The following is a 16,682-nucleotide window of genomic DNA, read 5'->3' on the forward strand; positions in this document are numbered from 1 at the left end:
TCGTCACTGAGTAAAACAGCACACTAGAGCTGGCCTTCAGGAAAGAAACGCCACTAAATCCTCTTAGAAGTGAAGAGCTAAACGCAGCCGAGGCCGACTCGCTCGGCCCGGGGTGATCAATACGAGCACATGAGAAAAGCACCACTCACCGGCAGCTGGTCCCTCTCTGCCTTAACAACGTCAAGTGTACTGACTGCTGTCTCAGGCACTGCTGGCTGGACTATGACGCAACCAGCCTTCCTATCCATAGCTTCAGGGCAGGGGAAGAGGGAGAGATAGACAGGAGGGCGGTGAACAAGACCAAAAAAGGAGGAAGTGAGAGGGAAAAAAAAGAACAGGGTAGTCCAAGTTAAATTAGAGCTGTGATTTGGACACAAGCGGCTCCAAATATGACATGGAAATTGATTATTTGGACCCTTTTCCAATTTGGTATAAAGGAATATGGAAAGGAGAGAAGGCCGGCGGGTGCCAGGGGGTGCACTGGTCTGCTGATATGAGAAGCAGATGTGAAATATGCAGACACAGCAGGAAAAGCAGATTTAAAGTGCTGGTCTGTACAGATGTGACTGTGCTACCTTCACCGCCTCACACAGACGGAGAAAAACAGGTTATTTCACAACGGGAAGGTCAGCCGGCGGGGATTTGTCCTAAAGGTCGACTGTTTGGCTCAGAGACGCAGCAATTAGCCAATTAGCTGATCAGTGGATGGGCAGGTGATTAATCCATCAACCGTCATCTGCCAGCTTCTCAAATGGGAGAATTTCCTGCTTTTACGCATTTTAACGTGTAATCAAGTCAATATCTTTGAGTTTAGGAGTCTGTTTTATTGATTACTGATTTCATTGAGGTGTCTGTCACTGTTTCCTGATGCTTTAAAGACGAATCGATTGAGAAAATAATCAGCGGATTGTTCAGTGATGAACACTGTCGTGATCCTACTTCATGCTCTAACAGAGAACGAATGAAGACCACAATAATGCAGCGCTAAAGCTGAGGGTTTCTAACACACACTCTGACATGTCTGTTAAGAAAAGCGTTGTAACAAGACAAAGACGGACTTTCACATTATATTTACTCACCATAGAAAAACTCCACTTCCCAGGAAAGGAAACCTCTTTGAGTTTCAGAGCCAATCAATATCTCCAAAGTCCAACAGGCAGCAGGTGGTGAAAGTTTTAGTCCCAAACTGAATCGCACACACTCTCGAGTCCCTCAGATGAGTGAGTGTGTGTGTGTGTGTGTGTGTGTGTGTGTGTGTGTGTGTGTCAGTGTGTTAAAAATAATCCTGATCTTCAGGCTGAAAACAGCGGACCAAGTCAATCTGACAGACAGGTGGGATCGAAAGGAGGTGACAAAGCTGAGAAGCTGCCTGTGTTTACTACAGCAGTCTGCTGGGAAGACACACACACACACACACACACACACACACACACACACACACAGAAATTCAACCCCGCCCACCCTCTCCAGCGCACCCCCACAAGCTCACACACATCCTGGCTGACTCATGCGTACTCCCACTGAAACTGATCCGCTCTTCTCCGGAGAATTAGCAAAGTTTTCCACCCGACGAGCGGCTCTGAGATGTTTCAGATGATCCGCCCGAAGCTCGAACTCAGCGAGCGAAAGTCACCGTTTCTCTGTTTCTCCCCCACTCACCACTTCATCTGAACTTTGACCCTGAGGTGAGGGGAGGTTAAGAGAGGAAGTTCACTCAGCGGCAGAGTGGGGAGCAAATCTGTTCACGCAAACACCATCACTCAGACAACATCACCGCACACGCATTTACGAGACCGCGCTGAGTCTGTTCAGATCAACCAAAAACAGATAAGAGACTCTTATCGCATCCAAATCCACTCATTTTGCATGTCCAAGCCAATTAACGTCACCGCAGCTCCTCAGGCAAAGAGAGCCGTTGTGTAATGTCTTGTGTGGCTTTGTCTCACCAGAAAAACAACCCCGATGACATCGCAGCGACCCAGTGGCACCTGCGACGATTAGCTGATTAATCGATTAGTCAATCGAAACATTACTAATCTGTCAATTAATCACGACTGATTAATCATCAGTTTGTGAAGCGAAAATGCCAAATTTTCACTGGTTCCAGCCCCACAAATACGAGGGTTTGCTGCTTGTTTTTAATCATACATGATAGTAAATGTAATATTTTTGGCTTTTGGACTGATGGTTAGATAAAACATGCAATCTGAAGACATCGCTGGGGGCTCTGGGAAGTTATAATAATGAAATAATGGGGGGGGGTCTGATGAGGTAATGAGGTGCATGTGAACAGCTGCACTCCTTGTATGAAATGTGCAATACAAATAAAGTTTTCTCTTATTATCATTATTACTATGAAGAATCATGAATCATGGGAAATGTAGGATCCAGTGTTTTTTGAGCTTGGGGCTAAAAGTCAGGCTTCCACCAGCTTTACGGAGATGCAGTACTGACTGAAGCAAGCAAATATTCAGGACATGTGACGAGACGAGACAAATGATGACATGAGCTCAGGCAACCAATCGATCAAGAAAACAAACTGAAAATGAGTGAGGATTAGCTGCAGCCTGAGCGTGGTGTGGTGTGTGTGTGTGGGAGAGCTAAGCTAAGAGCTAAGCTTGCTAAGTGTGATTTATAGCCTGATGTCCTGTTAGGGTCTGCAGTGCTGACCGCAAACACTCAGCCCACCACTCTCTGTTCTTTTGTCATTCAGGTTAATCCAACATGAACCGCGTTTAAGTCCTCCGCAATTAGCTCGCTCACAAAAACAACCAACTCCTCTTGTCCTGTGTCTTCAAAACAAGGCGAACTGTTGAATCCATGTCTGCCCCGCCACCCCCCGCTGTCAGCCTTAATTAGGGGGGGGTTATATTTAAAAGAATGGACAGCAGCGATGCAATTACCGTGAAGGATTAGACCCCACTGGCACTGCCATTGTTGGAGGCAGAGATGGGGAGGGGGTTGAACACGAGTGACCTTCCCTTGATCCCTGACCTTGGCATTAACCCCTCAATAACCATAAGCTCTGAATTCTTTCAAGTCTTCAAGGGGAGCAGTTAAAAATGAGAGGGGGGGGCAAAGGGAAATGTGAGCGTGAAGATAAGTGATGAGCAAGTCGGTGTGAGAAGAAGCAGCGCAGAAACAGAGGCGAGATTAGAGGCGAATATTTCCCCCGTGATGCTGCTGGAAGTTCCACGGTTGCGTGGCTGGCTTCAGTTAAGAGCGACTTAGGGTGCAAGTGCCTCCACAGCCGTAATGACACGTTGTGAACGGGAGACTTTTCAAAGCTTATTATCGCCTCTCTGACTGAGCTGCGCAGGCCGCCATTCTCACAGCATTTCATTAAGGAGCGGTTGTTTACATTCTGCAAACACTCAGAGCAAACCAACAATTAGTGGGGTTTGCCATGAGAAGGCTCTTCACATGCGAGGGATTTAGGGGGGTTGCTGTCTCAATCCGTCTCCTCACTGGGGGCCCTCTCTTAAGTCTTTGAACCCCGGCTATATTGGTCGACCCATACAAGGTCGTTTCCATTGGAGCGCCGGTCAGGTACCCTCTTCCTGTTATTCCCCTGTCTGCCGTGATGCTGCTTCCTGACTGGGATGCTCCTGGGGGGCTGGGCTGGCGTCAGCGGTACACCCCCCCTTACTAGTGCTTATATTTCCCTGATGAGACATTGTATGGATGGACAGACATAAGTCAGTGTCCAGCTTGTTTGTTATTGCTGGATGTCTGTCAAACTGATTTTTTCCATTAACCTGAGGGACAGACATCCTCTTTTTCCACATTTCAGCGGAGTTACATCATTATTTTGGGTCAGCATGTGATCTTGAAGCTCAGCGCTGCAGCTCATGACGTGAGATAAGTTTCATTTTTATATGAAGGACAAACATGACGACTTGACTTCAAAGTCAGAGAATGCAACTTCCGCTAAACAACGCCCACCGAGACCACAAGCAGCAATTACAGGATGACAGGACGGTGTCGCTTTGAATTTCTCTTCAGTTCCCACAGTCCTCTTCAGTCAGCTGCTTTATAGATCTGCTCTAATCAATATTCCTATATTAACAATGAATGACAGGAGGGCGTGATGCGAAAAGGGAACCCTCAGAGAATTATCGCCCGGCTCTGCAGTTGGTTCTGCTTTTCCAGCAGCAGCAGGTAGTCAATGAAAAACCTCTGATAAACCTACTGTGCACCTGTCCAACACCAAGCAGCAGACGGGGACAGTTAGAGACAAGCTGTTGGACATGGAGCGGAGGTTTTAGCAGCTGAAGTGGCAGACGTGTCCCCCAGGAGTTGACCAAAAACAGAGCGAAAAGAAGAGTGAAGGACTCAAAAGGAACGGCAGCGCTGCTTCATGTCTGCTGGATGTGTAAATGAGCAACTGTTAACAAACGCATAACGTAAGGTTAATCACTCACTGAGGGAAAGTGGACCACAAGCAGAAGACAGTGTTTCCTTATCGCTTTTACTTTTGTGATAAAACCACTGAAATGTTGAACATCCGTCGTAGAGGTGGTCTGTCAAGCAGCTTGTTACAGCCAGTAATCATGTAAGGAGGTCGGGTGGTCGAATGGGTCAAACATGGAGGACTTTCTCCCAGAAGACTGCTGCTCTGTCCCTATTGTAATTTAACTTACAGACATACATAACCCTGATCTTTCTCTAAACCTAACCAGCAGTTTCGGTGCCTAGACTTGACCAAACTGGCACCATTTCACAACATTAACCACGTGACAACACATGTCCATCATCACCGGTATTCTACAACGGTCGTATATGTTATTTTGGGAGTCACTGTCAGATGACGTATTCTGAAGTGTTGGAGTATCCGACTGTGACATGATGACTTGTTGTTGCTCGCTAATGTTACTAAATCCTGATCCTGATCTTTGCAAATCCTGATCTAAAGTCTGCTAACATTAGCTGTCAGCTGCCTCCAGAAGCTACTGGTTCCAGTCTAAGAAACACTGAATGTATTGAGTTTAACAGGGATGCGTTTTACTGCTAATCAACTCAACTTCATTTGTTAGAGGGTGAGGAAAACTTACTTCTTTTAATGGGCCTAAAGTCACATTTTAAGCACACACTGTTATGCTGACTGTGTCACAAAGCTACTGAGCGTGTCGTTTGGTCAAACACGGCTCGAAACACATTTTAATAAACGAAACCACGCACTCGTGTTTTCTCCTTTCAGGCATCGCCGTATCTTCACCTCTCCATTAAGCCGCGGTCTGACGTAAAATGAGTCACTGCGTCAGAGTCATCGGCTTCTCTTTGTGGATTATCACATCCCATAGGGCTGGAAAAGTACAGCTGGGCGGAAACACTCTGTGATTGGCTCACGGCTGATGAAGTCCCTGTGTGTCTGTAGAAGAGGGAGCTGCCAGCCTGTTGCAGCCTGCTGGGGTGGCTGGGATCCAGTCTTACTCCACTGGAGAGAAATGTCCACAGGTTGTAAACTAAAATTGGGAATATCAAGTCGGACTTTCTGTCTTTGACAATATAAACTCGACGTGTTGTGTTAGATCCGCTTAAAAGAAAAGATATCATCAGCTGATGTGTATCGTACAACGAGGCCAGCTGGCGCTCAACGTGAAAGCTTTTGCTTCACAATTCAGTTTTCCCACGTGGTGACATTATTTACAGGACGTCTCGTCATGAACGGCTGGTGACAAGTTTCTATACAGTAACAAAGCCGATTACTGGATCAAAAACATGGCGTAAACAGACTACCTCAGTAAGAAATGTTTCTGAAACTCATGGTTCATGAACTTATTCACAAACTGGATCCAAACAGGGAGATGATTAAGAGTGTTAAAATGCAGGCGAGGGCCAGTCAGTCTGGTCCAGACTGCTTCTTTCACCAAATGAAACACCATAAGGTTCACATACGAGCTGCGTTAATAGTGATTTTTGAACGTATTTCAGCTTAACCTGACAGTTTGTGGTCTAATTAAAGCCTGGAACAGCGCAGGGCCCCTCAGCCAACTGGGCCCCGAACAATGACTGAATCTGACCATACAGTCTACAGGTGGCCTGTCCGTCGGTCAGTCCGCCACTCTGGTTCAGACTGAAATATCTCATTAATTATTGCATTGATTGGCACAAACTTCTGCACAGGTATTCATGATCCCTCAGCGATATATCCTGCTGACTTTGATGAAACGCTGAGTTTTCCTGTAGAGCCGCCATTGGGTTTGACTTTTTTGGTTTTGAGTGAACAGTGTCAATGACAACTGAAGGGACCACCACGTGCAAATCACCTGAAGGATGAGCTGTTTTAACTCCGGTGATGTTTTCTCTTTTCATTTAGAGCCATCATCAGGTCAAAATGGATATTTGTCCAATCCTTTGATAATAAGATGGTGAAAATGGGGAACTTTATACCATGTTAGTATTGTCACTGGGAGCACAACGGCATGCTAACGTTTAGCATTCAGCTCAAGGAACAACTTGTTTGAAATGTGATATTCAGAATAAGCATATCAGTGAAGGTGATGAGGTAAATCCTTAAAGATGTTGGCTTTGTACTGTTTTTAACTGAGTATCAGGGAGGGAAGTTAACCATCGACCAGCCACTGAGAGATAAATGTTCAAATGCTAGCAAATGCTAGAAAGGATTAGCGAATGATCACATTCTGTTTTATTTCTTTTACAGTCATGCCTTTTTTTTGTACTAACTCAACTACAGTAGTGAGTCTTACCAAGCTCGGCAGGCAGCCAGAAGTATCCACAGGCTGGTGAGTACTGAGTGTACTGTCTGACACTGGTACAAGTACAGCTCTTAGCATAAAGCTACCACTGTCACACAGTACTCCAGCGAGTTTTTAAGAATACAATGGTTCCCTAGTGTGATCTTACAGCTGCTATCCTTTACAGAGGAGCCCTGTATGTAGTTGTTTTAATAGCAACAATAAAGATAATGAACCCCAAACTTCTAGTCAGCAAGAAAAACTGTCCACCGAGCAGCTGCTGTGTGTGAACAAGTGCGTCTGAATGTGAATCAAGGAACAAAATGCTGGAAAAGTACGTGCACGCTCTCCCTTCCCTTCATAAACAAATTAACACCCGAGTATCTCGACGGTCAGTTTCCTGTTGAGAAGTGATTAGGTAACGTTTCCTCAGCCCCCCTGATGTCTAAACGACTCCAGAGTCATCAGAGCACTGCAGACCATTTCCATTACTGGGCTTGCATTACTTCATAAAGTAAACTTTCCAAGAACTTTACAGTTGGAGCTGAGGTCACATCCTTTTACATTTTGTTTTTCCAGAAAGCCAATTTAAGAGAGTCTGCAGTCTGCAGTCACTCAAACGCAATACAAGCTGTGAGAAATGCATGCGGGTAGCAATCAAGCAAAACTGATGAACATGCTGCGTTTTCCTGTTCTCGATAAATCAACTGCGACAGCTCACTGCTGAAGATGGAAACACTTACAAAGAGAGAAAGAGCTAAAAAATGCACAGCAGTTCTGCAGCAAGGACCTTTTAAACATAACAGAAGCTTCCTCAAAAGAACCAAAGCACAAGAGGGATGAGGAGGAGCTAAACGAAGAGGATGCACGCAGCTGGTTTACATATACGATCCATACATGCCGAGTGGCTGTATGGAGAAGTGAATCCCTGCAGGCTGAACGGCGGCCAACGTTCAGGCGGATGAGAGGGTGTTAAAGGAACTGCACGACACCCAGAGCTTAATCCTTCTCTGCCAATAAATGGCACCTAATACCCTCAGCGCCCTTCAGCCTATTGACACATACAGAAAGTGGGCATCCAGCCCAATGACGGTATTTACTCAGCAGCCTTAGCAGCTCCCTGTCAGTGTCAGTTAGCTGAGATTTTTCGACCAAGCGGGTCAGTGGAACAGAGAGCACGGTTAACATCAGCACAGCCAGTGCGTCTGTGTTTGTAAAGAAGCAGAAATATGCACGAAAAGAAAATCTAATTTGACGAACAGAAAAAACAAAGAACAGCTAAAGGTTGAGTGATTCAGCCGCTGGTAATCAGGTGATTCTGCGCGGGGTACATCACAGGGGTGCGTCTGCGCTCGTCTGACTAATGTGATTTTATTTTCCCTAAAACATCAACAAAGGATTACTCATCATGTGTGAACGAACAGGGACAGAGACGAGGGTTAAAAGAAGAAGGAGAGAGAGAATGGAAGCTGACCAAAAACACAATGGGGGTGAGGAGTGAGTAACGGCATGAGGCACACAAGCCTGGTTTCCATCGAAGGGCAGCACAGATTTTCATGGAAGCCAGTGAACATGCATTTCCTTCCATGATGGAAACAGTAGGAGTACACTGAGGTGAACAATTGGTGGCACTAATATCCAGTCAGATGCCATTAAAGCACTGCAGAAGAAGAGGACAAACCAGATGACAGAAGAGCGGCTGCCAAACATCAGATAGCAGAAAATATAAAGAAAACACAGAATTTATAATCATTCCATGTTTTCATTTGAGGGATGTTAACAAAAGTCAAAGCCAGCAGACTGAAACTGCTCCTCATCCTTTTGGTCTGTCGAACCCAGACTCTCTTCACATTATCCCTGTGCCTCCAGCTGTTTGGGCAGGGAGGGGCCCGTTGCCGAGGCAACCCACACCTTGAGTTGTCTTGTCTGGTCCTGTCTCGTCAGAGCCGAGGGAGGGCGGGAGGGAAATGAAGGAGATGGGGATAGAAGTGAACAGCAGGAAGGGGGGGGGGGGGTGATCAGGGATAATAAGCCCTTCCATGTGGGAGTCTAGATCCAGGGAGCAAGCTCAGACTAGCATTGATCGCTAATCTGAAATGAATCCCACCAACTCAGCCAAGATATAAGTCTGGCTCGAACGTCATCTTCCAGTTGGACACCTGCAGGCTGGTTTTAAATCCCACCGGCTTGCAGAAACCCACAGCAAAAGCATCCAAACACACCGACAGGCCCGCTGGAAACGCATGCGCCGGGCCGTCTCAAAGCCTTCTAGCAGAGTGCTCTTGTGTAATGCGGTGACAGCGCTGAGCTATGGCGGCGCGAGCACAGGGGCTGACACCTGGTGTGATTTCAGAAAATTACGGTGCGGGCGAACTCATGTCAGTCATGCTGAGACTGGAGGAGACACGGCCCCGTCGGGACCTGATGCACGGCAGCATGAGACCAGAGCCAGGCCCGTCTGAGTGAAACGCTTTAAATGCAGACCAGGACCGGCCTGAGACTCCCCCTCCCTCTGCCTCTCTGTGTTTGTGTCTGCTCTGTGTCCTCTCGCCAAGCCGCCGGCATATCAAAGAGGCTATTCGTAGCGCTTAAAAAAAACCCTCTTAAAATGAAATATAAAAGTTTAATGTTTTTCATTTTGTCAGTAAAAATGCCTTCTTTGATGCGTCTAAATCTGCTTAGTGGGTGGAGCGGGTGGAAGTCAAGGGATGTATTTATGTTCTCATTCTTCCAAGAAATGTGCCTCTCACTTGTGAGGCGAATGCAGAGCGAGCGAGGAAGATCAGCAGCAGGGCAGGCCTGCAGGTCAGGCTTGTCATGACGTCGCCCCCTGCTGTTTGAACACATGAGCAACAGCCATGAGACCGACCTAATCAGGAACACGCTCTCAGAAGTGATGACGCTACGCTATAAATTAGATTTTTTGAAAGTCCGGAAATACCCAAGCTATCACGACTCACCTTCTCGGTGCTCTTAGGTCACGCCTCACAGTGCTGAAATCATCAGACATACGAGGCATTGTGACATCCCGGGACATCCCCTCTGTATTAGAACAGAGCGGATCATTGTGGGATCACGCATCAAAGAGTACGCGCTAAAAAAACGCACTGATGCATCATGACGCAGTAATCTGAGGTCAAACCTTTGAAAATATGATGTTTCCTTTCATTCACCGCTGCGTACTGTTTTACTATAACGAACAGAAAAAGGCCCTTTGAAGATAAAGAGGAAGCAGATCTCTGACGAGGGGCTTAAATTAATAATAAATGTAAAATACACAGTACGCCTGTATGCCTGTGTTTTACTGACCTGCTGGCATTTAAATGTAAAGTGGGTACAATAAATATTTTTCATATTAGCAGTGGAGCACATAAATACTTTCATGCGAAAGGGGTCGCCTGTGGAGACAAACCCACAGAGTCTCCCCTCAGCTCTGCTGTTTGGCTTTGACGGCGTGATGCTCTGAGTCGCCTCTTCGACCAGGTTTTCAGCTGGTGCAGCTGGCGACTGGCTGGTGAGCGCGGTGGAGCATTTAGCAAAGATCTAAAGATCCTGCTGGACTTAAACTCATTAGATGGCCAGAAATATGATGATAATGCATCTGCCGAAAGTATAAATGGGCAAATATTTGCTAACAAATTCACCTTTATATGGTGACAATATGCTAACGTTGAGTTTGTGGCTGGTTTTGCTGAATCCAAGAGGCCGAAAACATCAATGAATTCAGGTTAATACGATTTAAAAGAGCTGCTATACTTCAGAAAAGTTCAGCTTAGACCAAACATGAAATCCAAAATCCTAAACTGTTATTTTGCCCTCCTCTCTGTCCGCCTGTCCCAGTCCACACTGGGCCACAGGTCTTTCCCTAATCTTCTTACATAACAACATCAACCCTGACCCTGACCAAGGAGACAGGTGGCGTCAGACATGCTTTGTCCCACACTGCCCCCCACCCCCCGTGCACCAGCAGGTCATATCAGCACGAATGTATACATGTGCTTTAAAACACAGAGCATGAACTCTCCGTCTGCCTCATTCACAACCAAACACATCTTTAAAAAAGAAAGGGAGGGATTATGTGAGGGGGGGCAGGGACAGAGGGGCTGGGGGAGTCAATAATGTGAGGAGCAGGGAAAGAGGAGCAGGGAGAGCTCAGGTTAAGCTCCTCGGCTCTCTTCTTCCCCTCACTTTATTATTCCCTGTTGCCATGGAGAGAAACTATATATATCCGTCTGTGTCTCCACACGTGCTGAGTGAAGTCACCGTCTTCTCTCTGTCGTTTTCCCCTTCTATTGTTTCCGCAGGGAGGACAGAAAGGGACAACGTCTTGATCCAATGGGAAAACCCGCCCAAAGCTCGGTTCCGGTGGTGGGAGGGAGCTGACGGACCGAAACAGCCGAGAGGCCGACGGAGGACCAGACGCTGTGCTGGCTTCCCTCGGTCCTCTGGCCAGTCTCTCATTTTCAGAAAGCAGTGGCTTCAAAGGAATGATTCATTTCACAGTCTGGTGGTCAGACACAGAGCCCTGACACTCACGCCCCTTTTAACACCTAAAAGAAGGAAAGCAGCTCTGCCGCTCGCTGCTTCGCCTTCACTGTGCTGTGATGCAGCACGAGACAGATGCAGGAACCTCTGTGGACATCCGACGAGGGCCACAGGCTCAGGGGGACCAGCGAGGACGAAGACAGACGGCGTGCACCTTCACTTTAAGACCGTCTCGTTTTAGTAAATGACACTAAAAAGCACTTCTCGGGGTGTCCTGGTGGCGTAGGGGTTTGAGGCGCTGGCCATGTGATAGCACAACATCATGTATGCAAAATGACATGTCTCTGCGTTTTCTGACCTGACGTCTCTATCGGCAGGACAACATCAGTCAGTGTCGGCGTCTCCTGAAACCACTGCAAATCACTGCTGCAGAAAAAGCCTTTTAAGGCTTAAGCTTGGTCAGGTTCAGGCACAAAAACGACTCGGTTAGGGTTAAGCAAAGCTCGTGCTTTGGGTTAAAATGACTACTTGGTTAAGGTCAGGGGACATTTGTCATCATGGTGACAATAATAACCAGTTGGTTAAGATTTGGGGACAATTGCGGTCGTGGTTTGAAGAAACCAGCGCTGTCCGTCGGTAGGAAACAGGAAATGAACAGCAGTGTCCTGTGGCAAAGTCTGACGCTATGTTAACCCATTCAGCCACCCCCACCTCCTCCCTCAGCACACCTTGTGGCTCTATAACATCATGCTATTTCCTCCTGACGGATGAGACCTGTAATTCTATGGCCCACAGAGGTTTTAGTCACTTGGACTTGTCATTTTTGGGCATTTGCTGAAACAAAGGAGAGCAGTCTAATCTCAGTGATGCTGGTCCTGCTGAGGACCCTTGTTCTGTGTCGTTCTCCCTCTCTACCCTCATTTCTCAGAGAAAACATGAGGTGTTTTGCAAGTACAATGAAAACGAAAATGAAATTCAGCTCTTACGGTAGCTGTAATACTTCCGACATTTTGAGAAATAGCTTGTTTTGGTGACGACTTGGACGAGAAGATCTGTACCGCTCTCATGTCTGTCTGTTAAATTTAAGGCTACAGTCTGTCAACTTAGCATAAACATAGTAGACAGCTCTCCTGGCTCTGTCTAAAAGGAAAAAAAACACACCTCCAGCACCTCTGAAGCTCACTGAATAACACTTTATACCTTGTTTGTTACATTTCTACAAAAAACTGAACTGCAGAAAAAGGTGCTTCCTCACTTTTTCTTCTTTATGCTAAGCTAAGCTAAGACGCTATGGTCAACATGAGAGTGACTTATCTTCTCTTCTAATTCTCTGCAAGAAAGCGAGGAAGCATATTCATCCCAAAAATGTCAAACTACTCTTTTAAGTGAGACGTTCTGGGACGTGAAGACACCCTGAAGACGGTCATTGCTCGGTGAAATCACTCAGGCCTTCTTTTTGTCGACCTGGCAGGTTTGAGGGTCTTACCTTGGAGGCCCTCCGGCGCTCGGGACACTCGGGGTGCTGGCACACCACCCAGTCCTCCTCCTGGACGGGCTTGTCATCTGAAACAGAACACACGAGTCAATTTGACATCTCTCTTTATCACTGAAACACCGAACCAGCTGTCCCGCCAGCGACAACTCCATTAACACACCTTTCTTGGTAAAGCTGTAAAAACATACTGTAGACACGCAGACTGAAGTCACTGCCTGTGTTTATACAAGGACGGAGTGAAAGAGAGGGAGGGAGAGTGACTCTGGGCCTGAAAAACACTCACACAGTAACAGAGGACCAAGAAGCCATGTCATAAAATGAAAAAAAAAAGACTCCTCTGGTTAAAGAGATTTCTTGAAGGAAAGGTAAACAGAGGGAAGAGGGTGGGGTGTGCTGCTGGGAGGAGATCAGAGCCAAATGAGTAACGACCAAAGAGACAGGAAGAAAATGAAGCAAATGAGAGGAAGCCCTCTCTGGTTTCTGGAGGAAAATGCACTCATTGTGGGTAAGCTGGCTGCACTCGGCTCCGCACCAACAAATCACCATTGTCAAATAAACCTCTAAAATCTACTTGACTAGTCAGCCAACGCCGGATTGAGGGTATGATAAAAGGCAGTGTTTACATCTCCATCTTCTACATGTACACACACGATAAAGATATCATAACAGAGAGCCTGAGCGCACCAATATTTATCTGCGAGCCTAATGAGAAAAACAGAATATGCATGTGCAGGAGGGAGGAGGGTCGAGACGGGCGGCCAAGGTGCAAGATGCAAAAAGACCTCTTTGTAGTGAAGCCTCTCCAGAAAGATCAGATAACCTGTTCCCTGTAATGTCGCTGATCTCTATTCGGCCGAGCCACACGTGTCATATCCTTTCTAAATCGTTAGAGATGGGCTGCAGCAGGACAGTGAAGTCACCTGGTGGCTGTACTTTAACTTCAAACACTCATTTGTCACCATGAAAGAAACAGTAAAACAGCTGAGGCCTGTCTCTGAGCCTGCATACGTAAACGAGCCACCTTGAGCCATCCACTCAGCTGCAGCTACGTTCACAGGTCAAGGGTGCTTGTGGCGAAGAGGGAAAAACACTGTAATTGCTGCATACCACAGAGAGCATGGCCTCCCCACCGGGAAGGGAAGGGTCAACCTGTCTGTAATGAATTTGCTCAATGGGAGTAAAAACAAGAGTCCACAGCCACGTTAGCAACTCAGCCAGAAAGCACTTAGGCACAGCGGCGCTTTGAGCCAAATGCTAATGTTTGCATGTTAGCATGCTCACAAGCTAAGATGTAACTTTATCGATCCCACGCTGGGAAAATTAAGACGTTACAGGCAGCAAAAAGGAGATGTAGAAAAAGACACAAAATAAAATCAACTATATATATGTGCATTATATACACACAGAGTACAGAAATAATGCAGCCAATGCACATTTTTGAAGTGCACATGGTGAAAAGTGGATAAGAAAATTCATTGTTTTGTACTACTGCACAGTAGAAAAAATACAACAGAGTAAAAAAAATATGGAATTTTGCCAAGATATGTGCACCGATGTCGTGGATATTAGAAAATGTTAAATGTAAAAACAGCAATGGCTAACATGCTAATGATTAGCAGGCGTAATCTTCACCTTGTTCACCATCTTAGCTTCGAGCGTTAGCATGCTGACAACAGCACAATGGAGGCTGATGTGCGTGTCATTAGTTTTCAGGTCTTTGTATAAACTGATGAAATGATGGTGGCGCTATATGAAAAGTTTAAGGATCACCAAAGATATGACAGTTCTTCCTGAGGTGAACATGATTTCCAAAAGCCAAATTCTCAACTTGCTGGTAGTACTAATGGAAAAATCAGGCGATCAAAGTAAGATGGACACATCCTCTGGGAACCATGACAGTCTTTGTGCTAATCCATCAAACTGATGTTGAGCTATTTCACAGAATAAAGGAAAACTTTGACCTGCTGGTGGAACTACAAGAAAAGTCAGGAGATCACCAAAGTCAGGCGGATTCATCCTCTGTGGACCATGAAGGTCTGGAAATAATTTCATGCCAATCCATCTGACAGCTGCTGAGACATTTCAGTCTGGAAAGTGGTGGACTGGCGAGCAGACATCCCTAGAGCCACACTGCTGGCGTCGCTAAAAATCCACATTTTAACACCTTTCAACAATTCCTTCAAGGCAGAGTGTATTCTGTCAAACTTCAACCACCTTCTGGGGAAAGAGACAAAACAGTCTCTGGCGTGTCTCTGCTGTGCCGCGAGCAGGCCGAGACGCGCTCTCAGCTCTGACTGTGGCCTCTGCCAAGCGGGCCTCCAGCTAATGGCTCCCTCAGGGTTTACAAGCAGCAGGCTGCAGAGGGAGCCTCCAGCTTTTATGGAGTGTTTCCCAAAGAGGCAGAACTTTCTCCACCACAGCAAGACTTCACACACGACTTCCATTCATCAGGCGGAAAGAAACAAATAAGTGCTAATGTTGCTCTGCGTCGACTGGATGCGTCAATAAACGTCTGTCAGCATTGTATCTGCAGCTTGTTTCTGCTGCCCCCAAGTGGCCACAAAATCAGTTAGTGCAGGTGAAAGAGCTAAAAGCAAGAGGCGACCTCCAGGGCTGGAAATGAAGCCAATGTCAGAGTAACATAAAGTGCAGTTCCTCAAATGCCCACTTGAGGCTGGCACCAAAGGCGAGTCAAAAACCATAGACCCCCAACTTCATACCAAACAAACACGTTTACAGGCCAGAACGGTTTTGAGCTCTACATCTGCACAGGGATGAATCTTTACATCTCTCCTTTAAATTACATTAAGGCTTAAAGTTGTGCATAATACCAACATGGCTGTTCTGAGTGACAGCTAGCTGCTAGGCTTCAGCGACCAGGCTTCATTCAGCCTGCCTCAGCTTCACCCACGCTCCACCTCTTTGCCCGTTTTCAGATTAGCCGGGAGTTTGGCAAAGTCCAGCACTGCCAACTGTCACTGAGGCTCTCACGAAACTTACGGGTGACATCCATGTTTTAGACAGTCTATGGCTAAAAAGACTGGCATTAGCATTAAAGCTTACCGAAACATGAAAAACATACGTTTGATCTGTCATGACAAGTAAGAATTTAACAAATTCAAATTCTGTATATGAATACAACAGTGTGACGTATTCCAGTGGGGAGCGTTCATAAAATCCACCGCCATCATCCTCTGAACTGCTCACGTGAGGAAGAGATTTTGTATATTGGCACAGCTCTCTGCTGTTCTTCACAGTCACAATACAACAAGTCACCTTCAGGCTCGTCATGAAAAAGGGCCACAGAGGCTGCACAAATGAACGTGGCTGCACAGGTCACGCGACACATTACTCCTTCATTCAAACTTGGTTTTAAAAAAGCGAAAACACTATAACCTCATATCCACCGTCCAAAACTCCAGCCTGTCTCTCAGCCTCTTCGTCCCAGCCGTCTTTTTACTACCTGGCCACCCCCTTGCACCCCCTATAATCAAAGCATTATCTGCTGAAGCTCCATCTTCTCTCCTACTTGCTCATATCTTGCTGACTCTCCCTCTTTCTCTCTCTGATGAACTGGAATTCCTGAACTCAGCACTGCTGATTAAGCCAAAAGCAAACACAAGCACACACTATACACGAACACACGTGACAGCAGACAATGAGCTCGCACACTAAAGAGACAGTGGAGCATCCCATCGACGCAGCTCTCTGCTGGCTTGCTCACCACAGAGAGACACCGCCTGGGGCAGAGACCCATTAGGCATCCATAAATAAGCCACAGCAGCGGGGGGCAACTTTGAAATGATGCACACTTGAGCACGCAAGATCTTGTACCAACTACTCCAACTTGTCAATCTCCACTTCCTCATTTTGTAGCCATAACGTAACCATGAAATTAAACTTCGCATTTTCTTCTGATGAAGTTGTGCTTTCTTTCCTTATTCCAGTCTTCATGAGTGCGAGCAGTGATGGAAATGTAAACACACTCTGGTGCTGAAACAATT

The 16,682-nt window shown here is 46.4% G+C and overlaps 1 protein-coding gene across 3 annotated transcripts in view; it reads right to left on the bottom strand.

The window, feature by feature from the left end:
* plekhg5b (pleckstrin homology domain containing, family G (with RhoGef domain) member 5b) overlaps positions 1-16,682 on the bottom strand; it is a 66,079-nt gene that overhangs the window by 34,159 nt on the left and 15,238 nt on the right. The window contains exon 2 of one of the 3 annotated variants that reach the window (XM_070969029.1): positions 12,670-12,746. In XM_070969029.1, the coding sequence (XP_070825130.1) occupies positions 12,670-12,746 (77 nt within the window). Of the gene's footprint in view, positions 1-149; positions 183-1,079; positions 1,125-12,669; positions 12,747-16,682 lie in introns of those variants that run through there. The other 2 variants (XM_070969030.1, XM_070969032.1) reach the window with 2 other exon arrangements.

This window comes from Chaetodon trifascialis, chromosome 8 (genome assembly GCF_039877785.1).
Source record: "Chaetodon trifascialis isolate fChaTrf1 chromosome 8, fChaTrf1.hap1, whole genome shotgun sequence".
Lineage (NCBI taxonomy): Eukaryota > Metazoa > Chordata > Actinopteri > Chaetodontiformes > Chaetodontidae > Chaetodon > Chaetodon trifascialis.